Here is a 25,995-nt window from a genome sequence, read left to right as displayed (position 1 = left end):
TGCTCCCAGCAGGTTGGGAGAAACCCTTTGAAAGGAGGAGGTGGGAAATCTACAGGGGGGATGTGTGCCAGCACCCCAAAAAGTCATGTGTCCCCCCCCAAGCAGTAAAGAGGGCTTGTTGCACTGTAGCTGCCTGAAATTTTTATTGAATAAAAGCTCTGGATACAGAGGAAGTTTTCAGCCTGGGAGCCGCTCCCAGCTCTCCAGCCCTGCCAGGAGCAGGATATGTGCTGAGGAGTTGCAGACAGAGCCTCACAGCAGCCCCGAGGGCGGGCAGGCTGGGAGAAAGGCTGTTGTGCCAGCAAGGAGGTCCCTTCCTGCCCTCCCAAGGGCTCGTTCCCCAGGCCTGTGCCTCCCCCCATGCTCACACTGTTCCCTGTGCCCCTCCAAAGGACAAAATGCCTTTGCTGGCTGCAGGTTCGTAGCCTGGCTCAGTCATTTGCTCTGTAAACTGATCCCACCTCAACAAGCCGAGGCTGTGCTGCCCCAGCCTGGAGAGGGGTTTGTGCGTGGCAGCAAGTGCCCAGACCCGTGGCCTCGGGGCAGGGATGGCTGCTCTGGTGCGGGGGAGCCCTCGTGCCATGGGGACACATGTGCTCCTGTACCATTGCCTCAGGTGCCACCACCCTGCCCCAGCCCTCCCAGGGCCAAAGCCACAACTGTCCCTGTGCTTTCCTGACCAAGCTGCCCCCGTGGCAGGAGAGGCAGCGTGGTGCCCACTGTGGCCTCCCAGGAGAGAGAGGGGCCTTCCCTGCCCTCCTCACTAGGATGACTCCTGTCCTGCCTGCTCAAAAGCAGTCCTTGTTCGGGAACGGGAAAGGAGCAGGAATCCTGAGCGAACCCTCCATTTCCCAGCACTGAGCACCAAGCTGCTGCAGGGACCAGCAGCTTCACCTGTGCTGGGAAATGTCCCCATGGGGGTGGGTGGGGGTGTCACACACACATTGTAGCTGACACTAAGGACAATCCAGGACCAACAAGAGACAAGAAAGTAGAAACAAAGTTCCAAGGAGACCCTGTGCAAGCAGGGGGGGCTGTGAGGGGGAGCCCCGGCCTCACCAGCTCGCTCAGGGGGTTCAGTTGTGCGCCAGGCCCTCAGTGCTGGCTCCGCTTGCGGTACAGGTACGCGTTGCTCACCTGGTTCATGATCACCAGGCTGGTGAGGAGGGGGCACAGCATGGCCAGGTACCAGGAGGCGCCGGTCACCGCCGTGGTGAACCAGAGCGAGCACATGCCCAGCATGAGGCTAGCACAGCCCAGCAGGTAGCCCACCAGCCCGGAGGTGGCGTGGTACAGCTTGAGCTTGGCCAGCGTCCAGTTCTTCATCAGCTTAGGGTAGAGCAGGAGCACGCCCCCGGCGCACTGCCCCCCTGCGTACAGCACGGCCACCAGCCCCGTCAGCCCGTGCCAGGTGACGAAGTGGCCTCTTGCCGTTCAGGTGCTTGTTTATAGGTGATGATTCCCAGCCCCAGGAGCGCGCAGAGCAGGGCGAGCAGCTGCAGGCACCCAGTGTGCCCGCACCCGCACCTTGCGGGAGAAGAGCGCAGCAGCGAGGTCTCCGGGGAGAAGATCAGCAGCGCCTCCGTCATCAGGAACCGAGAACTGGGAAGGCAGAGGGGCACAGGGTTGGCACCGCCGAGCAGTCCACCCCTCCCCCAAGGAAACCGGGGGCTCGGCTTCACGGCTCCCGGGGGCTCCCGGGGCTCAGCCTCGCAACCGCCCGGGGGCTCCGCCGGCAAGGCCCCTGCCTCTGCCACGGTGCCCGGGGCGGCGGGACTTACCCGCGAGAGCGCCATGAGCATCGGGTGCCAGGAGAACAGACCTGCAGGGAGGGGCAGGGTGAAGTGAGCGGGGAGGTCCGGCCCGGCCGCCCCCCCGCTGCCCCGGTCCCGGCCCCGCGGCACTCACTGGATCCGGGCCGCGCCAGCACGGCCACGGCGGCGGGGAAGCCCAGCGCCACGAGGTGCGCGGCGGCGCCGGCGGCGACGCGGAGCGAGCGGTACAGGCGGGACTCGGTCTCGGCCGTCAGGGCCATGTTGGCCGGGCGGGCGGAGCGGCCGCCGCCGACACTGCCGGGCCGCGGCGCGGGCCGCTATTGGCCAAGCCGGGCCGTCCGTCAGCGCTAGAGCCCGCCCTCGCCGCGCGGCGCCGCCGCTGAGTGGTGGGAGGAGCTGTCGCTCAGGGGCGAGGTCCCGCCCCCGACGGCGCGGCCGTGTGCTCGCAGCCCCGCTACGGTGGCCGGCGGGGTCGGGCCGTTCGCTGCGGTGCCGCCATGGGCGGGCGGATCGAGTGCGTGTTCTTCAGCGAGTTCCACCCCACCCTGGGGCCCAAGATCACCTACCAGGTGCGGGGCGAGGGGCCGGGAGCGGGCGGGTTGGGACTGGGGCACGGGAGCGCCCGTGGGGGAGAAGTGGCGACAGGGACAGCGGTGGCGGCTGCTCCCCGGGGCTCGGCTGGAACGGAGTCTCCTGTGCCCCCGCAGGTCCCGGAGGATTTCATCTCCCGGGAGCTGTTCGACACCATCCAGGTGTACGTGATCACGAAGCCCGAGCTGCAGAACAAGCTGATCACTGTGTGAGTGCAGCCCCCCGTCCCTTCCCCGCTGGGTGGGGGTGACACCGCGGTGCTGTGACAGTGCCAGGTCTCAGGGGGTGCTATCCCCGTGGCCAGCAGGTTCCCTGCCGTGCCTGCAGGTACCCGTGCAGGGGCGGGTGTCTGATTTGGGGGTGGCTGGTGCTGCGTGTGCCACAAATCCAGGGAAGCCAAACGAGTCAGGAGAGCTGTGCTGCTTTTGAAGGGAAACTGTTTTCTCCTCCGATGACTGACTCTTCCTTCCCCTTCTTCAGAGTGTGTTTTGCACTCTGAGCGTGGAGGGATTAGCCATCATGTTTCCTGCAAACTAGGGAAGCCCCCACCTCCACAGCCGACCAGGAGCTGTCCTTGTGCAGGGCTCAGATCTCCCTGAGGCTGTGGGTGCAGGTTGTATGTGTCTTCCCACAGGACAGCCATGGAGAAGAAGCTGATCGGCTGCCCCGTGTGCATCGAGCACAAGAAGTACAGCAGGAACGCTCTGCTCTTCAACCTGGGCTTCGTGTGCGACGCCAGAGCCAAGGCCTGTGCCCTGGAGCCCATTGTGAAGAAGCTGGCTGGCTACCTCACCACCCTCGAGGTGAAACCCGAGCCTGGCTGCCTCCTGATCCTCCTCACAGGGTGTAGACACCCCACTGGTGTCCTGGAGAACATCCTGGGGTACTGGGCATTGCTGGGAAGGGCAACTTCAAGATCACTTGAATTTTAAGGGAGAAAGGGATCCAGATTCCTATAGCCTACTGGAGGAGCTGACACGGTTTTCTACTCTTTCTAGCTGGAAAGCGGCTTCATCTCCAACGAGGAGAGTAAACAGAAGCTGGTCCCCATCATGACCATCCTGCTGGAGGAGCTGAATGCCAAAGGGAAGTGCACCCTGCCCATAGGTATGGCAGCTGTGCTGGCCCATGAGCGGCGCTGGGTGGAGCTGGGGGGGCAGCTGGGCCATCCCCTGCCTGGGTCTGCTCTGCCTGTGCTGCTTCCAGAAGCTCCCTGCCTGTCTGTGCTTGGAGCTGGGGGTGTCTGAGGCAGCCTTGCCCTGGGTGGCCCAGAGGGAGGGGTGGGATGGGGTTAATGGGTTGTAAACACCTTGTTCCATGTGGCATTGTGGTGTCCTGGGGCTGATGGTTGTGAGCTCTGGAGGGAGCACAGGTTTCCATGGGGATTGAGCCTTCCCCTTTTCCTGGGCAGATGAGTCCAACACCATCCACCTGAAGGTGATCGAGCAGCGCCCGGACCCCCCCATCGTGCAGGAGTACGATGTCCCTGTCTTCACCCAAGACAAGGATGACTTCTTCAACTCCCAGTGGGATCTCACCACGCAGCAGGTCTTTGTGCTTTACCATGGCAGCAGGCTTTGAAAGGGAGCTGTTTCCAGACTGCCCAGGCAGTTGGGCTGTCCTGGAGATTGCCACAATAATGAGCAGAGTTTGGTGCCCCTCTGGTCGTTGTGCTGCGAGCAAACCATTCACCCAGCGTGAGCATAAAGCACTGCTGGGGATGGAGCTGCCCAGACACAGAGGAGATTCTTGGGCTTTAGGGTGATGCCTGGGGCCTGTCTGATCTCTGCCCTCTTAGCTCTTGCCTCCTCCCCTCCCAGATCCTGCCCTACATAGACGGCTTTCGGCACGTCCAGAAGATTTCCGCGGAAGCCGACGTGGAGCTGAACCTGGTGCGGATCGCCGTGCAGAACCTGCTGTGAGTGCCTGGAGGGGCCTGGACAGCCCAAGGAGGTGGGTGGGGGTTGGCAGAGAGGGTCTCTCACGTCTCCCTGTCCATCTGCAGGTACTATGGGGTTGTCACGCTTGTCTCCATACTCCAGGTGGGTCAGGCCATGGTACTGTGAGCGGGATTTGGGCAGTGGCTGTGCCATTGGAGTGGCTGTGTTGGGGGGACAACAGGGTGGGAGCAGGCTGGGTCTGTCTCTTGGAGTCACAGCTGAACAGAGCTGGTTTTCCCTCACCCTCCAGTACTCCAATGTCTACTGCACCACTCCGAAGGTCCAGGACCTGGTGGATGACAAGTGTCTCCAGGAAGAGTGTCTGTCCTACGTCACCAAGCAAGGTACAGTGACCCCACCTGGGGCTGCTGGCAGACAGGGAGTCGTGCAGGGAGATGGGGCAGCTGACTGGTGACTTGTCCCTGCAGGGCACAAGCGAGCCAGCCTCAGGGATGTCTTCCAGCTGTACTGTGGGCTGAGCCCTGGCACCACCGTGAGAGACCTCATCTCCCGCTACACCGTGCAGCTCCAGAGGGTGGACGAGAGGTCAGAGCCCTCCTGCCCAGTCCCCAAGGGCAGTGGTGATACCAGGGGTGGCAGGGACAGTGTGGGGGAGCAAGCAGGGAGTAGCCAACCCCTGCGTCTCCAGGGTAGGAAACATGAGGCATTGATGGGGCATGGTGGAACCAGAAGGGACTGCAGGGAGCCAGGGTGTTTGGCACCCCAGCACTGTGGTCCCAGTCTCTTCCCTCCTCGTCCCCAGGAGGCTTATCCAGTTTGGTTTGATGAAGGGCCTTATCCGGAGGCTCCAGAAATACCCTGTGAAGGTCACGCGGGACGAGCGGAGCCACCCGGCCCGGCTGTACACAGGCTGCCACAGCTACGACGAGATCTGCTGCAAGACCGGTACGGATCTGGGCTCCACGTGGGCCCCGGGGCCGGTGCGAGACACGGGAACTTCTGCCTGCCCTGGGCTCTATGCTGGTTTGGGGATCTCACCCTTCGGGAGCCCTCAGACTGCAGGGAGTTGGGACTGGGGGTGAGGCTCTGTGCCAAGCCTGGCTGCCGAGCCCATGGTGCCAGGGGCAGGGTTGGGGAGCCCACCCAGCCCCCCTGACACCGGTGCCGGGCACCCCACTGACACCCCACTAACACGCACTGCCTTCCCCTCCAGGCATGAGTTACAAGGAGCTGGATGAGCGCCTGGAGAACGACCCCAACATCATCGTGTGCTGGAAGTGACGGCGGGGGCGGCCCGCACCAGAGCCCGCGTGTCCCCCGTGTCCCCCCAACCGCTCGTGTCCCCCGTGGGTCCCCCGTTCCTCCGCGCCGCCAGGGGGCAGCAGAGGCCGCTCCGCGCCGCACGCGGCGAGTCCTCCGCGCCGGCAGGGGGCGACAGCGGCACCGCCGTTGCCATAGCGACCGGTCGGACGCCATGGCCGCCGTGCCCGCGCCGCTGCCGCCCGCCGAGGCCGAGGCGCTGGTGCGGGCGCTGCATGGCACCGGGGAGCTGCGGGACACCGCGGGCAGGGGTGCGGGGACAGGGTCCTGCGAGGGTGGACGTGAGACAGGGGCTTTAAATTTGGGGGGTCCCTTTTGGGGCTCTTCGGGGTGTGGAGGGATCCCGGTTTTCCTCCCCCCGCCCCCCCCCAGGGGGTCACGGTGGGGGTCACGGTGGAGGTAAACGGGGTTTGCCAGAAAGTTTAGGGTAGAGAGGAGGAGCCCTGTTTTGAGGTGAGCCCAGAGGGTAAGGGTGGGGTGAGGGGAGAGAAGTGGCTGCAGTTCTGGAGCCTTCCTGGAAGGACTGGGGAGGAACAGAGGGTTCGGGAGGAGGGCGAGGAAAGGTCGTGGACCTGGAGTGTCCTCAGAGGGTCCGTGTGGGGTCGGGGGAGAGGATGGGTCACATTCTAGAGCCTTCCCAAAAGGACTGGCAGAGTTAGGGGGGGTCTAGGGGGAGGGGAGCCAAAAGAAGAGTCCTAGATCTGGGTGCCCTGGAGGCTCTGTGTGGGAAGGGGTGATGGAGAGGGGCCCCCAGTCCTGTGGTGTCCCCAGTGAAGGTGTTGCTGGGTACAGGCAGGAGGGCAGGGCTGCCCCAGTGGACCTGCTGCCCCAGGGACCACAGGCTCAGAGCACAGCGGGGGATTTTGGGGGTTCCAAGAGCAGGTTTCCCTGCACGAGGGACCCTCGGGAGCACAGCAGAGCCCCTGTGCCGGATTGGCCGGGGGTCTGTGGCACAGATGTCCTCGCTGGCTGCCCCCCAGATGGCTTCGGCAGCACGAGTATGTGGAGAAGCTGAACATGCACGGCATCCTGAGCGCCTCTACTGGCCAGGAGCAGCTCCTCACCGAGCTGCTGGTCACCTATGCCAAGGTGAGCTTCCCTGGGGGCAGGAGGGATCCCCAGCTGGGCTTGTCCTGTGGGCAGTGTGCAATTTCAGAATAAAATGGTGAAGAATCTTGTGTCTCTGGAAAAGATATTTGATTGGTGACATTTGTCAGTTTTGTTTTTTTAAAAAAAAAATTAAAGATCAAGCTGTGGTATTTCTGCTTGCTGGTCTCTGGTTTCTCTCTTGGAGATTGTTTTGTGTCTTTATGCACTGGCCCCACCAGTTACGGATCTCTGCCCTATACCTGAGGTGTCCCAGCCCCAGGATGTGCTGGGCTGCACCAGGGTGTGTGGTTGCCTGGACCTGCCCAGCCCCTTGGGGTCACCTTCCCCCTTTGCAGCCCCAGGAGCTCTGCCCACTGCTCTGTTGGGAGAATCTGTTGGTTCCTGATCTGGATGAATACAGAGGATGCCCCAGGGCCACCTTCCTCCCTGGGAGGACTCCAGCGTGGCTGACCATTAGCAACAAAACTGGTTCCCCTGCAGCACTGGTCTGAAAGGCATTGCTTCCCCATCCTTCCCTGTCTAGATTCCTGTTCTCATTGGGGAGCTGATCTCTGTGGAGATCTGGAAGCACAAGGTCTTTCCTGTGCTGTGCCGGCTGGAGGACTTCAAGCCAAGGAGCACCTTCCCCATCTATGTGGTGGTGAGTAGAGGGCAGGGTGGAAATGGGGTGGGCACAGCAACTCTTGAAAATAAATTCAGGCCTTCAGGTGGTCAGAGCTAGGGTTTTATATCTCGCCAGGTTGTGGTGACAGTGGGACACAGTGGGAAGTGCCTGGTTTCCTACAGCCCCGAACAACAACATGCCTTTGCCCCCAGGAAGGGCAGGGACTTGCTCCCAGGGAAGGTTGGTTTTGTGGAGGGCTGCACCCTCCCTAATCCCACACAGGGGCTTGCAGGAGCTGCTGGATGCAGCAAAAGCCACTCCTGGAGGTGACTGAGCTCCTGGCTCACAGCTCCCAGTGCTGCCCTCCCTCCCAGGCAGTGATACCCCTGGGGTGTTTGCCCCTCTCTCAGCCCTGTTTTTTTCTGGCACTTCCAGCCAGAAGCTCTCTGAGGTTACATGCCTCTGGCTTAACAAACTGGAACTTTTTTCTTACTTTGCTCCCTGGGAGCAGTGGTCCTTTGTGCCCTTCTTGGCAACGGAGTGATCTCCAGAGCTGGGCTTCGCTGCAGAGGGATGCAGCACTTGAACCAAGGGAGATCTGCCCAAGTCTTGGAAGCTTTAGCCCATTTTCAGTCCAGGGTAGCACCTTGCTGGGGCAAGGTGGTGTCTTCCCTGAGCAGCCAATGGCCTTGGGGCAGTTATCCCATGGTTCTCAGCCCTGGGACAAGACTGTCTGCCCCAGTTCCAGGGGCTGGGAGAAGCACAGCCATAAAGAGCACTGTCCTGGCTCAGGCAGTGGCTGTGTGCCAGAGTCAGGGGCTGCAGCTTCACCAAGGGCTGTGGTTGTCCTGCCCCTGCAGCACAGGCAGAGCCCTGCCTGCTAGGAAAAGTGGCTCTCCATTGATGTGCTAGAGTGTCACAGGCATGTTAACATAAACATTAATATGAACTGCATGAACTGGGGTTGTTTTAAAGGTTGCATCACTTGTATTTTTCTCTTGGACTAGTTTTTTTGGCCACAACTACACAAGCAGGTTCTTAGAAGAGCTCTTTTAGCTGTCCCAGTGCCTGTGTCCTCAGTGCTGCTCCACTGTTAGCTCACTCTTGCCATCCTCCTTCCGCAGCTGCACCATGAAGCCTCCATCATTAACCTCTTGGAGACGGTGTTTTTTTACAAGGTAAGAGGCAGGTTCAGCTTTCCTCAGTGGACAGTCCCTTGGGGGGCAGAAGGCTGTGGCTGTGGGGACTGGCCCTGTGTGAAACTCCTGTCGTTGTGAAGGAGATCTGTGAGTCAGCAGAGGACAGCATTCTGGATTTAATTGATTACTGCCACCGAAAGCTGACCCTGCTCGCGGCCCGGAGCACCAAAGGACAGGCAGTGGAGCTGCGTGCCCAGGACCTGGCCAGCCCCTCGTCCATGCAGGTGAGGGGATCTCCTGGAGCAAGCTGAGGACGTGTGTAGTGGAGAATGTGGGCAGCCTGCAGAGGCACAGGGGAGCCTTCCCATGGAGAACCCCTTGGCTGTGATCCTGGCGAGTCCCGCCCGTCTCGCGGGGTGTCTGTGCTGGTGCTCCTCTGTTGCCAGCAGCTCCACCCTGCAGCCAGGCTTCTGCCCTCTTTGGTGACAGTGACAGGCTGAGGCTTCCTGCGGGATGCACTCGGAGCTCTGGGGTGGGACACGCTGGAGAGTTGACACTGCAGGGGTTTGGCTGTTGCCATTGCTCCTGGAAGCTGGGGGGGTGTCCTCTCCCTGGAGCTTGGCAAGCCACCCTGGGTCAGGCTGCTGCTGGAGTTAAACACGAGAGGCTTCCACCTATGACTAGGAATTGTCCTAATGTGCTTCCCCCAACTTCCTTCGCTCCCTGAGAGATACCTCCTCTGCTGGTGTGGGCCAGCAGCAAGCCCAGAGCTGTTCCCCAGTCGGGTGTTCCCAGGCTGCCACACACACCTTCCTGCAGTGGGAGATCCCTTTGCCTCTGGTGCTTCTCAGCACCTGAAATTGCACATCAGGAGTGTCTGGAGGAGCAGGGTTAAAGGCAGAGCCTGTATGTCCCTGGGCCTCTATCCTTTGGCTTGTTGCCCAAGCACGTGCCCCTCTTCCAGAAAAGGGAAGGAAGTGGAGAGCTCTGGAGTACAATAGGGATGTTTTCCAGGAAATGTTTTCCCAGCTGGGGGGGGGAAGGGGCTGTCTCTGTTAGTGGTTTGACATGACTGAAGTTGAAAACCCAGAGCTTTTTGAGCCAATAGGGTTCTCAGAAACGCTCATCTCCCAAGGAGCCTGGTTTCCTCTGATTCATTCCAGCCTCTCCTGACTCTTTGTACAATAACCCCTATGAAAAAGCTGTTCCTGCCCTCTCCTGTGTTGTGGAGCCTCTTGTCCTTTGTAACTGTGTGCGGTGGTAACCCCTGTTCTGCTGTGCCCCAGAAGCACAGGCAAAAGATAGTCCCTGCCTCAAGGTAGCAGAGATGAGGTCTGGATACCGGGAGGAGCTGTAGGAAAAAGCCTCACTAGGGCAATTTGGAGAGGAAGGAAGAGCCCATAAGGCTTTCTTAGTAATGTGTGAGGCACTAGTACAGGGAACACAGAGCTGCTTACCACAGAAATCTGAAAGGGAACTGCTGCAGTGGCACTTTGGAGAAATACAAGATGCTGAGGGTCAGTGCTCTGCACACAGAAGTGTGAGCTGCTGAGCATCTGGACTGGAGAAAAGCTCTGCCTGGGCCAGGGAGAACTTGGCCCTGCTCAGCATAGCCATCCCCGTGGTCTCGAAAGAGGCTGAGTCAGAGGGTGGCCAGGCTGTTAGGCTGAACATGTGGGGATGAGCAGGGTGTCCAGTGCAGTCTGAAAAGGGAAAGAGGCTGAGTGGCTAGAGAGTGTGGCAGAGCTGCGGGCTGGGATAACCACAGGCAGATATTCTAGCTGGAGGGGAGAGGCAGATGCAGGAGGGGTGGATGTAGGGCTGCAGCTGTGCCAGGGTCAAGTTTCTCTCTTCTCCTCCTCTGGTTCCTCTGCAGTTTCCTCCTCCCTCAACCCTCACAGGTCTCTGCAGGGCCATGGGCCACATGGGCCTCTCTTCCCAAAAGGAGGAGCGGTTTGGGACCAGCCTCTTTCAGCCTCCTGTGCAGGAGCACTGCTGCTGGAAGTCACTCATGACCTGTCAGGAAGATGAGGGATGAGCAACAGTGGGTTGCAAGCACTTGCAGTGGCTGTCCTGGCAAACAGGCAGGGAAATGAGAATGAGAAACAGCTTGTTTTGAAGGGCTCTGTTTTCCTCCCCAGTCTGTGGTTACCACTGCACAGTCAACAGCTCCTGGGAAATGGGGCCTGAAATCCCAAGGCTGTGCTTGTCCCTCCACAGAGCTGCAGAAGCAGGCGGAGGCAATGGAGTTTGAGATTTCCCTGAAGGCCCTGTCTGTGCTGCGGTTCATCACCGACCAGGTTGGAGAGGTGGGTGCCCAGGAGCAGCAGAAGACACGTGCTGAGCTCTCTGGATGAGATTCCCATGGGGTCACAGCGGGTGCCTGGACCCTGTTCAGCAGCTGGCTGTACCCCCAGTGGCAGTGGCACTGTACCCTGGGAGGAAAACACAGCAGCACTCCACCCTGCTCCATGCTACTCCCGGGGAACCCAGAGCATTGTTTCTTTCCCACCTCTCCCAGTTGCCTCGGGGAGCATTGTAGATACAAATTCTAGCATTACTCTGTGAGTGCCATTTTCAACCCTTTCTGTCGTGTCTCCAGCCTGCCCCTCAGCGCGCTGACACGGATGCTGAACACCCACAATCTGCCCTGCCTCCTCGTTGAGCTGGTGGAGCATTGCCCCTGGAGCTGCTGGGAAGCAGGTATGGATCGTGCCCCATGGTTCCTGTGGCACCATGGTGCTGTGCTGGGGCCTGCATCCTCTGAGGGGGCTGAGCCCTTGCAGAGCTGCTCTCCCTCTCCCCTCCCCTCCAGCTCCTCACTAGTTCTCACCAACTGAAGCTTGGGAACAGCTGCAGCACAGCTGGGCTGGGGGCCTGGCAGTGCTCCCAAAAGCTGATCCTCACATGGGGCTGGGTCTTTTCTGAGTTGATCATGGCCAGGACTGGAGTGTAACATGTCTGTCAGGTCCACATGCTCCTCTGAGGAGTGTTCTGGACACAGAAAGACCAGAGTTCCAATCCCAGCCTGCCTGCACCTTTCCGGGACAGCACTAAGAATCAGAGCCAGACATGGGCTCCCTGGCAGCAAACTGATTGCCCTGATGCTGCTGGTCCTTGAGCTTCACTCTTGCCAAAGGCCCCTGATCAGGCTGTGCCCATCAGCCATCGCCTCCTGCACTTTTTCAGCCCTCCAGAGCCTCCCAGCTCCCCCTCTGCCTGCCTCAGAGCAGAGGCTTGGGGCGTGGGAACCTGTGCTCCCCCCCCAGCCCTGCTCTAGGGGGTCACAGCACGGGCAGGGGAGGAAGAGCTGCTGGAATCCCGTGGCTCTGTGCCTGCCGAGAGCAGCCCAGCTGGATGTAGGAGCTTTCCTCTTTCCTCCGGCCACGAAATACATCCCTTCTCTCTGCCTGTGCACTTGGGGTATCGGAAGGAGCTTTGATCCCAGGCCCTAAGGGAGGGACTGGAAAGAGACAAGCTCAAAGGCATTTCCAGGCTGTGCAGATGCAGGGTCACATCCTGCTCCATCCCCCAGAGCTGCACAGTAGCTGCTGGAGCTTGTTTTGTCATTTCTGTTACATCCATGCTACTTCTGGTTTTCCTTGACAGAGAAAACTCGGGAAGGGCAGGTATTGGCCATGCTGGTACCCCAAAATGTGCCTCTTCAGCTGCTCTGTTGTTGCAGCAACTGCCTATCAGTCTTCTACACTCCTGGCCAAGTACAGAGGGAGATGTCTCAGGGATCTTTCCATTCCTGCCATAGCACTATTTTTTAATACATATTCTTTCTGCTTTTCTTACTTTATAATATATTGCCTCAGTAAAAGCAGGCTGCTATGCTGAGCAACGGGTGAGGAAACTGAGGCAGGCAGAAGCAGAGGGACTTTCCCGCAAGTGAAGTGAGGCAGTGACCACAGGCCAGCATCCCCACCTCTGAGCTGTCTTCCCTCAGGCAGTACCTGTGTCTCCCTGCTTCTTCTGTCCCTCAGGCAAGCTCAAGAGTTTGAGAATGGCACATGGCACGTGGTGCCCCCTGAAGACCAGGTGAAGATGACCAAACTCGATGGCAGGTGTGGCTTGCCCTCCTCAACCTCCTGCTCAGCCCCGAGTGCCAGCGCAAATACCACTTTGATGGCTTCAACAAGAGCCAGCTCCTCAAGGTAGGACCCTGCAGCACAAAGGCCATGGGCCCTGCAGCAGTGGGACCTTGCCAGCACTGGGCACCTCTGGACTCTCACCCATCCTCACTGTGCGCTCCAAGGAGCCAGCGGTGGGATAACAGCAGGTCTGTAACTGTACCAGCAGCAGCAAAGCTTGCCTTCCTTAATGCACCTCATGAGACCCCTGTGGTTCACTCTGCCAGTGCCTCACAAATCCCTGCTCTTGCCCTGCTGCTTCCCCAGCTCTGACTCCTTTGTGTTGACCTCTCTCCGTTCTCTCTTCTCTCCCTCCGTGGCCACAGCTCCGTGTGTTCCTGACAGATGTCCTTATTGACCAGCTGCCCAACCTGATGGAGATGCAGAGATTTCTGAGCCACCTGGCAGTGACAGAGCCAGCTCCCCCCAAAAAGAATCTTGTCCTGGAGCAGGTATCCTTTGGCTCTTCCTTCACCTCTCCAGATGCTCTGCTTTAAACCTGATAGCTCTCTATCTCCTTCTTTTCCCACTAAACTCTGGAGAGGTGCCCTGGAAAAACAACCAAGCACCCATCTCGTAGTTACACCCTTGTTGCCAGCAAAGCTGCCTGTGGTATAAACAGCTCTCCAGGTCACACGGAGTCCCTGGGATGGTGGCTGCATGGAGCAGACACAGCCCCTGGCTTGTTTTGGCAATTAACTCTTCATCTAACTTTTTTCAGTGTTTTCCTGCTGAATTATGGACTTCCCTGGGAAGTGTCCCCTTTTACAGCCCTGGCTGGGGGCTTCTTGGCACACTGTGTCCTGAGGGACAACACAGTCTGCTGATAGAGGCTGGAGTCAAACTGGTCCCAGCTGGTGTGTGGACCTTGGGAGTTGGGCACTGATGGTCTTCAAACAGGCATGAGGTTCTTGGGTTTTTAATCTGTGCAGTGGTAGTCTCTGGAGAAAAGCGTTTCTACTGCCTTCTCATGAGCTGAGGGGAGAAACCGAGTGTGGGGGCAGATCTGCAAAGAGGCTACTGAGAAGAGCTGGGAGAGCAGAGGCTCTTCCCACTGCTGGAAAGCTCCCATGCCACTTCCTGGAGCGGATGAGTAGGTTGGGCAGTGGCTTTTTGGGCTGTGTGGAGGGGAAGCACACTGTCCCCACGTACCTGGCCCATGGCCTGGGAGGAGGGTGATGTGCCCTGTCAGCGCTGGATGTGGCTGATCCGTAGGCACAGCCCAGGCCAAGAGCTGGGCCTGGGGAAGCTGCAGACCAGCAAGCTGAGTGGTTGGGGCTGGGGATGGCAGCAGGACGGAGGTGAACATGGATTCAGGCCAAGTGCCTCGACTGCCAGCGTGTCAGTGGCACAGCGACAGACAGCTGCCACGCTGGGGACCCTGTCCAGGCTGCTGCCCTTCTCGTAGCTCCACTTTTGTGCCGGTGCTGCTCCTGCTCGTGCCAACGACCAGGGCTGAGCCCGGGGGGCAGGCAGGGGGAGCCAGCTGGAAGCACAGACATGGGCTCCCTGCTCTGCCCAGAAAGCAGTGAACTCACTCCTTGTCACTGAGCCAAGCTAAGGAAAGGCCTTTTTCCATTCGGTTGCTCCCAGAGCAGCCTCCTCCCCTTCCAGGCCTGGCTATTTTTACTCTGCTGGAGAAGGCAGTGCTGTTTGAAGCAGCATCGTCCTCTCCAGAGCTTGAACTCCCCACGCTGCTCTTGGCTGGCGCGTTTCCTTTTGAACTGGCCAGCCCTTCCCCGAGTGTTCATCTTCAGGGAAGTGACGAGTGGAAAAATCTGCTCAGGCAAACGGCTCCGGAGCATGGGGTTCATGCTGCTGCCAGCACGCAGGGTGCTGAGATCCCAGGGCTTTCTCTTCAGGAGCCCAGGCCTCAGGGCTGAATATTCATTCCCAACCAGACCCCAAGTTTTGCCTTGTTTCACCCAAACGCTCATTGGCAAGTGGATCCTTCCCCTCCATGTACCCTAAAGCACACATTGCCTCTGCTCACCCTCACCCTTGTGCCCAGAGCTGGCTGCCTCCCCCCTGAAGAGCCCCAAACCACAGCACCTTTGGTCAGACTGCTAGAACCCCTTCCTCCTGCCCTGCCTTTCCCACCAGGTTCCTGTCATCTGGGACCACATCCTCAAGAAAAACTCGGGGAAGTGGGAGGCCATTGCCAAGCACCAGGTGAAGCATGCCTTCAGCCCCACCGAGGAGGAGCTGAAGCTCCAGGCACGCAGGTGAGGCCCTGGTACATGCACATGGGGTGCCATTGGGGCCAGTATCCCCATTAGCAGGGGCTGGAGCTCAGCACTGGGAGGACAGAGGGGTCTGTGGTGGCAGGGTGCAGTGGAGACAGCTTGCTGCAGGTCAGCAGTTCCCCATGAGCAGCCTCACCCCTCTCTGCCTGCACAGGTGGGCACAAACCTACAGCCTGGACATGATGGAGGCTCTGGCCCCCGACAAGCCCCGCTGCAGGGTGTGTGGTGTAGAAGCAGCCAAGAGGTGCTCTCGCTGCCGGAATGAGTGGTACTGCACGCGGTAAGGGAGCCCTGCCACCCCCTGTGTCCCCTGCAGTCCCCTGTGGCCCCCCCTGCAGCCCTTCAGTGCCCCCCAGAGCACCAGAGACCTCAGCAGAGCATACTGAGAAAGGGCCAGGGCAAGCCAGGAGTCCCACCCCTGTTCAGCACCGCTGGCTCTCTACTGGCCACATACCTCTCCAAATCTTGTGGGAGGGTGATGTGCTGGGCTGCTGGTGCAGGAGGTGCTGGTGAGTGTTGTGTTGCAGCTGTGAGGTGCTGAGCTGCCTCTGCCCACAGTGACAGCAGTGACGGGCTGGGTTTTCTGTGGTATCACTGTTTCTTTCCTCTGCATCTTGGTGTGGCAGGGGTGGGGAGGAAAGCACCCATGACCCCGTGGGTGCAGGTGACAGGCTGGGATGTGGCAGCTGGGATGGTGGCAGTAAATTAAATCTTCTCTGGTCCTGAACCATCTGGCAAGGTCTGGCGCTAAACCGTCTTAGCCCCCAGAACTGGGGGCCACATCCATCTCCCTCTTGGGCTAATGCTGGGCCATGCGAGCTCCCCTCCAGGGGACTGTGGTGCTGGGGTTTGTCCTTGTTACTCCTTCACTCCTGGAGGTGGACATGGCTCCACTGCCCCTGACAGCAGCTTTACCCTCCACAGGGCCTGCCAGGTTCAGCACTGGCAGAAGCACAAGCCTGCCTGCAACCTGATGGCTGAGGTGCCGAGGAGCGTTGTGGATGACCTGTAAGAGAAGGGGTGTCTGGCATCTGGCCCACAGCTCAGCGAGGCTGAGGTTCCCCAGTGTGCAGCCCAGCAGCTGGAGAGAAGCTGGCAAAGGCCCCTTCTGCCTGCTCCCAGCCCCAGGCAGCACTGGCCGGGCTTGTCCTCTCCTCTCTCACTACCCCACCATGCTGCCTTCTTTAATAAAACTCCTTGTGCACCCCACAGCTGCTTGGCTCCTGCTTTTTCTTCTCCTAGCTGAAGATGCTAAACTGCTTCCTTTCCTCCCTTGCACCCAGGGAGAGGCATGTGTGTCCGTTTTCCCCTCTGCAACAACAGAAATCCCAGAGAACCCAAAAAAGCCTGTAAGGATGTGGTTACCAGAAGGACCAAGCCCTCTGCAGCCGGGGAGGGAAGGGGGCGAGAAGGCCTCCCACCGCCTCTTACTGTCGTTAGAGCAGCGTGGGGAGCAGAGGATGTGGTTTGCACAAACACCTCACTGTGAATTTCTTGGGTGTTCCTCATCTGCCACCTCGCAGGAACAATTCTCCCCCTTTCCTCTCTGTTGATGTGGTGTTGGCACCGAGGGCTTGGCCCCCTGCCCACCAGTATCACCAATAAACAGGGTTTACTGGTGGGGATGTACCTGGGGTGCATCCTCACCTCTCACTGCCGAAGGGCTGCAGCCTTGGTCTGAGCATGGCTGGGAAAGGTTGACGAGGCCATGTCCTTTTGCTGATGGGGTGCCTAAGACTCCCTGACACCCCAAAATAGGCTTTGCAGCAGCGCTGCTGCTGCAGGTCCCATGACAGCGGGCAGGAAACCACCTCGGTCCAGCTGCAGCCCCGACTGAGCAGCTCGAGCTTGGAGCATGGAGTAAACTCACACCAAACCCAGGCTGCACGTCCAGGGCTGCAGCCAGCCCGAGTGGGTCCAAGGCTCTCTGGCTGCCATAGGTGCCTTTAGCCCCTTCCCCGCTGGGAACTGAGGCAGAGACCGCAGCTTGTCCCGATCCTGAGAGAGGTGGCGGAGAGAGCGGGACTGCCGGAGCGGGCCCCCCCCTTCCTCGGCGGCGGCTCCGGGAGCCTCATCCCCGCCTCCAGCCCGCCCCGCCGGCCTCGCCGGGACCGGAGTTGGCCATCGGGACCCCGGGGCGTTTCGCTGTCTCCCCCTCTCCTGCCTCAGTTTCCCCCGCGGTGCCCGGACAGGGCGGCTCCTCCCGGTCCCCGCCCCGGCCCCGACCCCGGTGCCGGCCCCCGCCTCGCCGCCGCTCAGCGCCCGCGGCCGCCGGGCCATGGAACTCATCGAGCTGCGGGAGCTGCAGCCGGAGCCTCGGCCGGGCCGGGGCCGCCTGGAACGGGCCAACGCTCTGCGCATCAGCCCGGCCCGCCGGCCCGGTCCCGGAGCGCATCCCGACCCGCGGCTGACGGCGGCACCGGGCGGCGGGCACCGCTTCGAGCCGCGGCGCCGCGGGTTGCACACCTGGTGCGATCTCTGCGGGGACTTCGTCTGGGGCGGCGGCAGGAAGAGCCTCCAGTGCCGCCGTGAGTACCGCGCCGCGCCCCGGGCCCCCCGCACCCCTGCCACCGGGCATCCTGCCTCCGAGCACCGGGCATCCCGGCACCTGGCACCCCCGCCATCGAGCATTCCGGCACCTGGCATCCCTGCCAGGCACCGGGCGTCCCGCCACTCTGCTTCCTCGGCACTGGGTGACTCCACCGAGCACCGGATAGCCCGCCTCCGGGCACCCCCACCACCGGGTACCCCTTTCACCGGGCACTAGGCATCCCACTGAACATCCCAGCGCTGGGCACCCGCACTGGGTGCTCGATACCAATTACTCCCACCAGGCATCCTGGTGTTGGGCACTCCCACTAGTTGGGCATCACAATACTGAGCACCTTCACCAGGCACTGGGCAACTCCATTCAGAATACCCTCACCAGGCACCCCACATCCCTTTACTGGGCACCTGCACCAGGTACCAGGTATTCCAGCACTGAGCATCCTCACTGGCCACTGGGCATCCCAGTATTGGGCACCCACACTGGTACCCATGCTGGGCATCCTAGTACTGGGCATCCCAGTACCAGGCACTGAGCGTCTGACACTGGACAGCCCAGCAGGGCTCACAGGCACTGCAGGACCAGCCAGCACATGGCACAGCACCATGTCCCACGTGGGTGCTACCCCTGGGTCCCTGGGCACTGCATGGGCAGGCAGCCCATGCAGCCCTTGTCCCACCATGCATGAGTGCCCTGACCCTGACACCCAGGCTGCCGGTGGTGGTGACAAGTGGTCCTGTCCCTGTCCCCAGACTGCAGCTTCACCTGCCACTACCGGTGCCGGGCCCTGGTACGGCTGGACTGCAGTGGCCCCCCGGGTGCCAGTGATGAGGATGATGGCAACGAGCAGGTGCTGGAGAAGGACACCAACGTGGTAAGGCCTGGGCCCGTCCCTGAGGGAGAACATGGGCAGAGGGTGGCCAAGCTGGGGTCTGCCCAGGCTTGTGGGGGGGCTATGGCAGGCTGTGCCATGTGAGGCCATGTCACAGCTGTGCCGAGCCTTGCTGCGTTTTGGTGTGCCATGCTGGGCTGTGCCAAGCCTTGCTGGACTAGACTAGGCTGGGCTTCACTGGGCTGTGTGAATCTGTGCTATGCTGGGCTGTGCCAAGGCTTGCAGGGCTGTGCTGGGCGGTGAAGCCGTGCCGTGCCGAGCTGCCCGCTCTGCACCGAGCCGAGCCGAGCCGAGCCGAGCCGAGCCATGCCGGGGCACAGCCGTGTCCGGGCGGGCGCGGGTGAAGTCACCGCCGGAAGCGGGGCCGCCGCGCCGCCCCCGGCCCGCGTCAGCCCCACGGCCGGGGCGGGGCACGACCGGGACCGCGCCGAGCCGGGAGCGGGGCAGGACGCGAGAGACGCCGCGCTGAGCGGAGCCGGGACCGCGATAGGGACCGGGCGGAGCCGAGCCGGGACAGGAGCGCGATAGAGATCGAGCTGAGCCGAGCCGGGACTGAGACTGGGGTCGGGCGGAGTTGAGCCGGGACCGAGACCCGGGAACGGGCGGAGCCGAGCCGCGATAGGGACCGGGAGCGGGCCGAGCCGAGCCGAGCCAAGGGCCGGGCTGAGCGGAGCCGGGCTCAGGAGCGGGACCGGGCTGAGCCGAGCCGGGAGCGGGGCGAGCCGGGCCCCAGCCCGGGGCCGGCCGGGCTGGCGCGGGGCCGGGTGTGCCCGTGTGCCCGCCGGCCCGGCGGGGCCGCGGGACGGGCGGGCCGGGCCGTGCCCTCCGCCAGCGCCGCCGGGACCGGGGCCGTGTCCGGGACCGGTGCGGGGGGCGGAGGGGCCGGGAGCTGCGGGGCGGCGGCGCTGGCCCTGCGGCGGGGCGGCGCGGGGGGCACGGGGGGCAGCACGGCCAGCAGCGGCTACTGCAGCCAGGAGGACTCCGACTCCGAGCCCGAGCTCTTCTACACCGCCCGCACCTCCCTCGGCCGCCGTCCACGCCGCCGCCAGGTCGGTCCCGGGCCGTGACGTCATGGGGGGACACGGCTGACGTCATCGAGGACACACACACACACCGGGGCTGGGTGCTGGGGAGCAGGCGAGGGTGGGCTTGGTGCGTGGGGAACACACGGGATGTGGGTGGTCCTGTCCGGGAGGTGAGCGTGGTTCTGCTATGGGGTGAGCATGGGGGTGAGCATCACCCTGCTGCGAGGTCAGTGTGGGGCTGGACGTGGGGTCAGCGTGGCCCTGCCGTGGGGCAGCAAGAGTGGCAGCAAGCATGGCCATGCCATGGGACACGTTGGCCCTGTCCAGGTGGATGTGGGGTGAGCGAGGCACCCTGGGGTCAGTGGGGTTTTGCTGTCTGGCACGGCCACCCCAAGGCCCTCCAGGCTGGAGCTGCTCCCAGAGAGGGCAAAGGACAGCATTTGGGGGTGACAGGGTGAGCCCCCCAGGCAGCCTCACAGCTGTCCCCATCCTGCAGGGATCCCCGCAGGGTCCGGCAGTGCCTGCATGCTGTGGGGTGGCTTTCAGGGCTGGGAGCCCCTCAGCGCTGTGGGGACACGTGCAACACTGTGTGGCAGCTCCGTGGCCCCACGTAAATACTCATTAGTGGGTGCGGGTGGCAGGGACGCCGAGCCGGGATGCCTGGGTCCCCCTTGTGTCGGGCCAGGACTTTGAAGTGGGGTGCCGGCGGCATGGGCGGGCTGCACCCCCGGCCCGGCCCTCCTACCTCAAATCCCAGGGCGTCCCCGCGGGCTCCCAGCCTGCCCAGACGCCCTGGTGCCGGGCTGTCGGCTGCCGGCGCTCTGCCTCGGGACGCCTCTCTGATCTGAGGTGCCGGGAAGGGACGCTCATCCCCGGGTGTACTCTCAGCCGAGTTCACCCACCCCCGCAGCCCCATGGACGAGGGCTGGGGGCCGGCCGGTGGCGGTGTCCCCAGAGCAGGGCTGGGGCCGCGGTGAGCTCAGCTTTGCTTCCCCGGCACAGCCCAGCTCAGCGCCAGCCGGGCTGATGCAACCCCGCGCAACCGCCCGCGCGTGTCCGTCGGTGCCGCGGGATGGGCCGGGGGCCGGCGGGATAACCGGGGTAGGCGGGGAGCTCCCCCCTGCCCGCAGTGCTGCTCAGCCCGGCTGCTGTTACACAGGATGAGCCCAGCGAGTGGGAGAAGACAGAGCTGGACCAGACGCAGGTGGAGCAGCGGATCAAGGAGTACAACAGCCAGATCAACAGCAACCTCTTCATGAGCCTGGTACGGGGCCAGCGCAGGGCTGGGCGGGAGGGGCACGGTGCCTTGCCCTGTCTCCGCTCACCCCCCCACTGGTGTCTCGCAGAACAAGGACGGCTCCTACACCGGCTTCATCAAGGTGCAGCTGAAGCTGGTGCGCCCCGTCTCGGTGCCGGCCACCAAGAGGGGCCCCGCCCTGCAGGCGGGGCGGCCGCACAGCCAGGGCGTGAAGCGCCGGACCTCCTTCTACCTGCCCAAGGGCACCGTGAAGCACCTGCACATCCTGTCGCACACCCGTGCCAGCGAGGTCATCGACGCCCTCCTCCGCAAGTTCACCGTCGTTGACAACCCCCGCAAGTTTGCCCTCTTCGAGAGGTCTGAGAAGGATGAGCAAGGTAGTGCCCTTGACGAGCAAGGTGGCCCTGTCCCCACAGCGGTGGCTGTGTCCCCATAGTGACAGTTTCCCCTGTGGTGGCAATGTCTCCAGAATGATGGGGTCTCCCATGCTGGGAGCATCCCATGGCAGTGGTGTTCCCCATGGTGGCAGTATCATGGCAGCAGTGTCCTCCCTGACAGTGGCAGCTTTCCCAGGGTACCAGTAGCATCTCTGTGGTGGCAGCATCCCTGTAGCAGTGGTATCCCTGCTTTGGTGGCAGTGTCCTGTGTCACCATGGGCGTGTCCCTCCCCCCTCCCCCCTCCCGTGGCAGCAGATTCTCCCATGTCAGTAGTTTACTCTGTGGTGATGATGTCCCTGTAGTGGAAGCATCCTCGTGGTGGCAGCATCCCTGCACCACTGGTATCCCCCCTTTGGTGGCAGTGTCCCTTGTCACCATGGGTGTGTCCCCTGTGGCAGCAGAGTCTGCCATGGAAGTGGTGTCCCCCGTGGCAGTGGTGTCCCCAGTGAGGGTTATGTCCCCGTGGTGGCACTGTCCCCCTGGCATTGTCCCTGCTGTGACCTGTGGCCACCCTTGCAGTGTACCTGCGGAAGCTGGGTGACGAGGAGCAGCCCCTGCGGCTGCGGCTGCTGGCCGGCCCCAGCGAGAAGGTGCTGAGCTTCGTCCTGAAGGAGAACGAGACCGGGGAGGTGAACGTGAGTGTGGGGGGACACGGAGGGGGCTGGCACCCGCATCCCTGGGGAGAGGGGGCCGCGGGGGGACACGGCAGGTCCCCGTCGCGATGGCAGCCCCTGTGCCTGCAGTGGGACGCCTTCACGCTGCCGGAGCTGCACAACTTCCTGCGCATCCTGCAGCGGGAGGAGGAGGAGCACGTGCGGCGGCTGCGGCACCGCTACGCCCGCTGCCGCCAGAAGATGCAGGAGGCGCTGGCCACACGCACCCCGGGGTGACCACGACGGCCGCGCCCGAGGCCAGCCAGTGCACCGGGACTCTCGTCCGCCGGCGGGTGGGGGCACCGGGGAGGGGGGTGGAACGGGGCACCACGGACCCACCGGGCTGTCAGAGCCCCCATGGGGCCGGCCCAGAGAGTGGGAGTGCCTGGGGGGAGTGAGTGTCACCCGGGAGTGGGTGAACCCAGGGGAGAGAGTGTCACCTGGGGGATTGGATGTCCCCAGGGGAGTGGGTGTCCAGAGGGGAGCGAGTGTCACCTGGGAGTGTGTGTCCCCAGAGGAGTGGGTGTCCTAAGGGGAGCGAGTGTCCCCTGGGGAATTGGATGTCCCCAGGGGAGTGGTGTCACCCGGGAGTGTGTGTCCCCAGAGGAGTGGGTGTCCTGAGGGGAGCGTGTCCCCTGGGGATTTGAGTGTCCCCTGGGGATTTGAGTGTCCTGAAGGGAGTGAGTGTCACCTGGGAGTGTGTGTCCCCAAAAGAGTGGATGTTCTGGAGGGAGCAAATGTCCCTCTAGGAGTGGGTATCCCCAGGGGAGTGGGTGTCCAGGGGGAGTGAGTATCACCTAAGAGTGTGTGTCTCCAGGGGAGTGGGTATCCTGGGGGAAGAGTGTCCCTGGATGAGTGATTGTCCCTGTGGGGGAAGCAGGGCATCGAGCACCAATAAAGACATCTTGGTGAAGAGGCCTGGCCTGCGGTGTGTCCTTGGCTGGGCGGGAAGGGACGGGACAAGGAGCCCCCCGCGCTGACAGCGGGCCGTGGGTCCCCGTACGTGGTTCGGGGGAGCAGCGGGAGCGGCGGGACTCGAACCGGCGGCCCCCGGGGCGGGAAGGAGGGCGCGCCTCGCGCCGCCGTCACGTGTGGCGGGCGGCGGAAGTGGCGCAGCGGCGGCGCAGGCGGCGCTCGGTCGGTGTCGCCGGGCGGCTCCGGGCCGGCCCCGTCCCTTCCCCCTCGGCCCCGCTCCCGCCGCCGCCGCCCCCGCCATGGGCGCCAGCGGCTCCAAGTCGCGGGGGCTGTGGCCCTTCGCCTCGCCGGCGGCGGGCGGCGGCGGCCCCGAGGGCCCCGGCGGGCAGCAGGCCCTGGCCCGGGCGCGGGCCGCGCGCGCCGCCACCCCCTTCGTGTTCACGCGGCGCGGGTGAGAGCGGGGGGAGAGAGGGGGGCTCCGCGGGGCGCGGGGCTCTGCTTGGGCCGGGAGGGGCCGCCGGCACTGCCGGGACGGCGGCGGGTGGTCGGTGCAGCCCCCCAGGGCCGGGGGGGCCCGGCCTGCCCAGCCCCCGACCTGCCCCAGCCCGGCTCTCACCCACCCGCCTGCCCTCTCCTCCCGGCAGCTCCATGTACTACGATGAGGACGGGGATCTCGCTCACGAGTTCTACGAGGAGACAATCGTCACCAAGAACGGGAGGAAGCGCGCCAAGCTGAAGAGGATCCACAAGAACCTGATACCTCAGGTGGGGTGTGGGGAAGGGTGGGGGCAGCGAGGGTGAAGTGCCACGGTGACAGCTGAAGTCCTGGTTTTGCAGGAGGCTTCTCCCTCAGGGCATCTCGGGAAGGTGGAGGCTTTCTCCTCCCCCCAGTTGTTGCCTCAGAGCCATGACTCCTGTGTGTCCTGGCTCACACCTCTGTCACCTGGTGAGGCTGTGACAGAAGAGGGAGGGCTGGTGGCACCCTCCAGGTGCCCTTTTTGGAGAGAAGTGTTGCCTGAGCTTTTTTAGAGCTGCCAGGCTGGGGGGATAGCTCAGCCTGGTGTGTATTGTGGGGCACAGAGTCAGGCAGCCCTTCATGGCCATGGTCTCATTGCCAACACCTTCCATGAGGTGTGGGGTGCTGTGTTGGCTCAGCCCATATCATGTCACTGCAGAGGGCCAGGCCCTGCCTTGGGGAGCAGCAGCCAAAGCCCATCACCCACTGATATGAGTGGGCACATCCCCTCCAGCTGCTCAGTAGTTATGACAGCTCTGTGTTTTGCACCTCAGTGCAAAAATCTTTTCTTAAAATAAGCAACTGGTGTGGTGCTGGGCAGGGGCTGGGACACTAATAGAGGGTCTTGGTGCAGGGCCTGTGTGTAGGGAAGCTTTTGGGGGCATAAATGGAGAAAAAGGTAGATCAAACCAGGGCTGGAGAGAGACACTCTGCAGGAGTCTTTTGTAAGTAAACAGAAAGGCACGGCTCTAGCAAGCCTTGGGACGAGCTGTCAGTGTGCTCTTAGGGGCGGGCAGCTGTCGTGGGGTATCTGTCGTATTGTTAGGTTTGGTCAGTAGAGAAAGCAGACACACACACACACAGAGTTGAGACCAGAGTGGTCTAGAGAGCTGTCTGCTTCGTAAGCGCAGCAGCCTCCTTTATTGAGGTAGCTAGCCCCAACTTTCCCACACACTTTCTGTAAGCGTGGTTTCTACAAAACACCAGAGAACTAACACCTGCAGTTGTGAACACAGCCAGCATCTCCATCCTTGCACATTCCATCCTGTTTATTTCCTTTCTAGTCAACTCCCTGATTCTCAAGGCTGCTCTTTTTATGTGAACGGTTAATTAATTTCACTGTTCTCATGGGAACGGCCTAATACCATCCAATATTTTAAGCTCGTCAACTTCTAGGGGCTCGGTGGGCCTGCTGCCTCCCCCCACAGGCAGCCCCCCAACAGGATGGGACCCCTCTGAGCACTGCATTGGCAGTTATGGAGGGAAGGATTTGGTGCTGCTTCCCAGATTGACATTGTTGCAGAGGCAGTCTTGGGCCATGGGACTGACTTCTCATTGATCTGGGTTGAAACTCATGCAGTTGGAAAGCTTGTCTGAGCCAAAGAGAGCAGGTACCAGCACTGAAGAGCCCTTTGCTAGCTCAGGCTTTGCTCTGGCTCTGTGGGTGCAGGCCCAGCCCCAAGCCCCCGCTCCCCCCTCTGCCCCCAGCCCCCCACCTGCCAGTGGCTCCTCCTGATGCTGTAACAGGAGAAGGCTTGGACAGACCGTGGGAACGGTGCCTGTGGCTGGTGTGGAGGGATCGTTCATTCAGTAGCCTCCCCTCCCCTCTGCACAGAAAGCTGCTTTTCTTGTGTGCCAGCTGCCCCGGCTGCGTTCCCTCAGAGAGCTCTTTTCATTCCTTTAAATCCCGTGAATGGAAGGTGCCGAATGAAAAGCACGGACGGCCGATATCTGCCAGTCACGCACCAGCTGCTGCACGGGCAGTGCCTGGCAGAGCAACTCCCTCCTTGCTCGCCCTGCCATGTGTGGCAGCCAGCCATGCTGCCCTGAGCTCTCCAGGGACGAGTTCGAAGGGCAGAGTGCCTGTGCTCTGCCTGCTGCTCTCAGGCCCTACCACGTGTCACAGCCGCTTTTTGGACCCTGGCCCCTGTGGTTACTCTAGGGCACAGTGTCCTCTGTCCTGGGGTGACTGGCAGGGCTCAGGCGTGTTGCATGTCAGTCCCTTTCTGATCACCACTCTGACTCTTCTTTCAGGGCATAGTGAAACTAGAGCACCCTCGCATTCACGTGGATTTCCCGGTGATCATCTGCGAGGTGTGAGTCCCAGACATCTCTGCCTGCGGGCGGGAGGCCCTGCCCCACCGCCCCCAGCCTTGCCGGGCCAGGCTGCCCCATGTTCCCACCCGAGGAGGACTCCGGGCGCACGGCGGGACAGTGGCTCTCCCCTCGCCCGGAGGTGAGGCGGAACAGAGCAGGCCCTCGCAGGAGATGGGTGACCTTGTGCAACGACTGCTTAAAAACATCCTCGCTTGAGTCAGAAGACTAAAATACCTATTGTAGCCTCTAGCCCATGTTGGATGGGTAACTGGAACTGCAGACGAGCTGCTGTGTGTGAGCTGTTAAAGGGAGAGTGAGCCCGCACTTCTCACCAGAGAGAACCCCCTGCTTCTCAGGTATGCAGCCCAGGGAGGGCCAGGGCACGGTGACCCGCTGCCCGAGGGCTCCGGGGCCCGCAGGTTAGATGGCCAGTGTTGCAGTGTGTCCCTTGACACGGGTGTGAGGTGATGCTCCCCTGGATGGGTCCATTGATGGAGGATGAACAGGGCAGGCTGAGGGGTCTTGAAGCACATCTGGCTGGCTGCTGCACTCCTCTTGGGAAGGGGATGGAGATCAGATGCCGCTCTCTTGGACCTCAGTCTCTTCCCCCT

At 62.1% G+C, this 25,995-nt stretch overlaps 5 protein-coding genes across 5 annotated transcripts; 4 read left to right on the top strand and 1 right to left on the bottom strand.

The window, feature by feature from the left end:
- Positions 1-121: 121 nt before the first annotated feature.
- LOC116792463 (cytochrome b561 domain-containing protein 2) lies at positions 122-2,065 on the bottom strand. Its single transcript, XM_032699392.1, is given in 7 exon segments — positions 122-1,428; positions 1,430-1,447; positions 1,449-1,502; positions 1,504-1,541; positions 1,544-1,694; positions 1,782-1,822; positions 1,909-2,065. Coding segments are annotated over 7 exon segments (762 nt in total). The 5' UTR covers positions 2,036-2,065; the 3' UTR covers positions 122-1,095.
- A 178-nt stretch (positions 2,066-2,243) lies between these two features.
- On the top strand, positions 2,244-5,651 carry NPRL2 (NPR2 like, GATOR1 complex subunit). Its single transcript, XM_032699394.1, has 11 exons — positions 2,244-2,344; positions 2,483-2,574; positions 3,001-3,169; positions 3,365-3,473; positions 3,778-3,914; positions 4,187-4,284; positions 4,372-4,408; positions 4,557-4,650; positions 4,735-4,852; positions 5,070-5,212; positions 5,481-5,651. The coding sequence occupies exons 1-11, from the start codon at positions 2,273-2,275 to the stop codon at positions 5,546-5,548; spliced, it is 1,137 nt and encodes a 378-aa protein (XP_032555285.1). The 5' UTR covers positions 2,244-2,272; the 3' UTR covers positions 5,549-5,651.
- Positions 5,652-5,741: 90 nt separating this feature from the next.
- ZMYND10 (zinc finger MYND-type containing 10) lies at positions 5,742-16,033 on the top strand. The gene is given in 14 exon segments (XM_032699395.1): positions 5,742-5,851; positions 6,568-6,676; positions 7,221-7,337; positions 8,426-8,479; positions 8,581-8,724; positions 10,660-10,749; positions 10,799-10,809; positions 11,055-11,152; positions 12,441-12,506; positions 12,509-12,600; positions 12,903-13,028; positions 14,680-14,801; positions 14,977-15,102; positions 15,747-16,033. Coding segments are annotated over 14 exon segments (1,353 nt in total). The 3' UTR covers positions 15,835-16,033.
- A 1,067-nt stretch (positions 16,034-17,100) lies between these two features.
- RASSF1 (Ras association domain family member 1) lies at positions 17,101-22,548 on the top strand. The gene is made up of 6 exons (XM_032699510.1): positions 17,101-17,350; positions 18,123-18,244; positions 20,447-20,551; positions 20,634-20,922; positions 21,503-21,618; positions 21,727-22,548. The coding sequence occupies exons 1-6, from the start codon at positions 17,101-17,103 to the stop codon at positions 21,871-21,873; spliced, it is 1,029 nt and encodes a 342-aa protein (XP_032555401.1). The 3' UTR covers positions 21,874-22,548.
- A 288-nt stretch (positions 22,549-22,836) lies between these two features.
- Positions 22,837-25,633, top strand: TUSC2 (tumor suppressor 2, mitochondrial calcium regulator). The gene is made up of 3 exons (XM_032699261.1): positions 22,837-23,002; positions 23,196-23,316; positions 25,322-25,633. Exons 1-3 carry the CDS (start codon positions 22,851-22,853, stop codon positions 25,385-25,387), a joined length of 339 nt encoding a protein of 112 aa, XP_032555152.1. The 5' UTR covers positions 22,837-22,850; the 3' UTR covers positions 25,388-25,633.
- The last annotated feature ends 362 nt before the right edge of the window (positions 25,634-25,995 follow it).

The sequence above is a fragment of the Chiroxiphia lanceolata genome, chromosome 11 (assembly GCF_009829145.1).
Source record: "Chiroxiphia lanceolata isolate bChiLan1 chromosome 11, bChiLan1.pri, whole genome shotgun sequence".
In the NCBI taxonomy this organism is placed as follows: Eukaryota; Metazoa; Chordata; class Aves; order Passeriformes; family Pipridae; genus Chiroxiphia; species Chiroxiphia lanceolata.
Note: the sequence above shows the minus strand (reverse complement) of the source record. Positions and strands in the feature narration are given on the sequence as shown.

Bases quoted from the DNA above. Each gene is read 5' to 3' on its own strand.
- NPRL2 (XM_032699394.1), top strand. From the start codon at position 2,273: ATGGGCGGGCGGATCGAGTGCGTGTTCTTCAGCGAGTTCCACCCCACC. The intron at 2,345-2,482 runs GTGCGGGGCGAG...GTGCCCCCGCAG, and splicing joins GGCCCAAGATCACCTACCAG to GTCCCGGAGGATTTCATCTC. The intron at 4,651-4,734 runs GTACAGTGACCC...TTGTCCCTGCAG, and splicing joins GTCCTACGTCACCAAGCAAG to GGCACAAGCGAGCCAGCCTC.
- RASSF1 (XM_032699510.1), top strand. From the start codon at position 17,101: ATGGAACTCATCGAGCTGCGGGAGCTGCAGCCGGAGCCTCGGCCGGGC. The intron at 20,552-20,633 runs GTACGGGGCCAG...GGTGTCTCGCAG, and splicing joins GCAACCTCTTCATGAGCCTG to AACAAGGACGGCTCCTACAC. The intron at 20,923-21,502 runs GTAGTGCCCTTG...CCACCCTTGCAG, and splicing joins GTCTGAGAAGGATGAGCAAG to TGTACCTGCGGAAGCTGGGT.
- TUSC2 (XM_032699261.1), top strand. From the start codon at position 22,851: ATGGGCGCCAGCGGCTCCAAGTCGCGGGGGCTGTGGCCCTTCGCCTCG. The intron at 23,003-23,195 runs GTGAGAGCGGGG...TCCTCCCGGCAG, and splicing joins TTCGTGTTCACGCGGCGCGG to CTCCATGTACTACGATGAGG. The intron at 23,317-25,321 runs GTGGGGTGTGGG...CTCTTCTTTCAG, and splicing joins ACAAGAACCTGATACCTCAG to GGCATAGTGAAACTAGAGCA.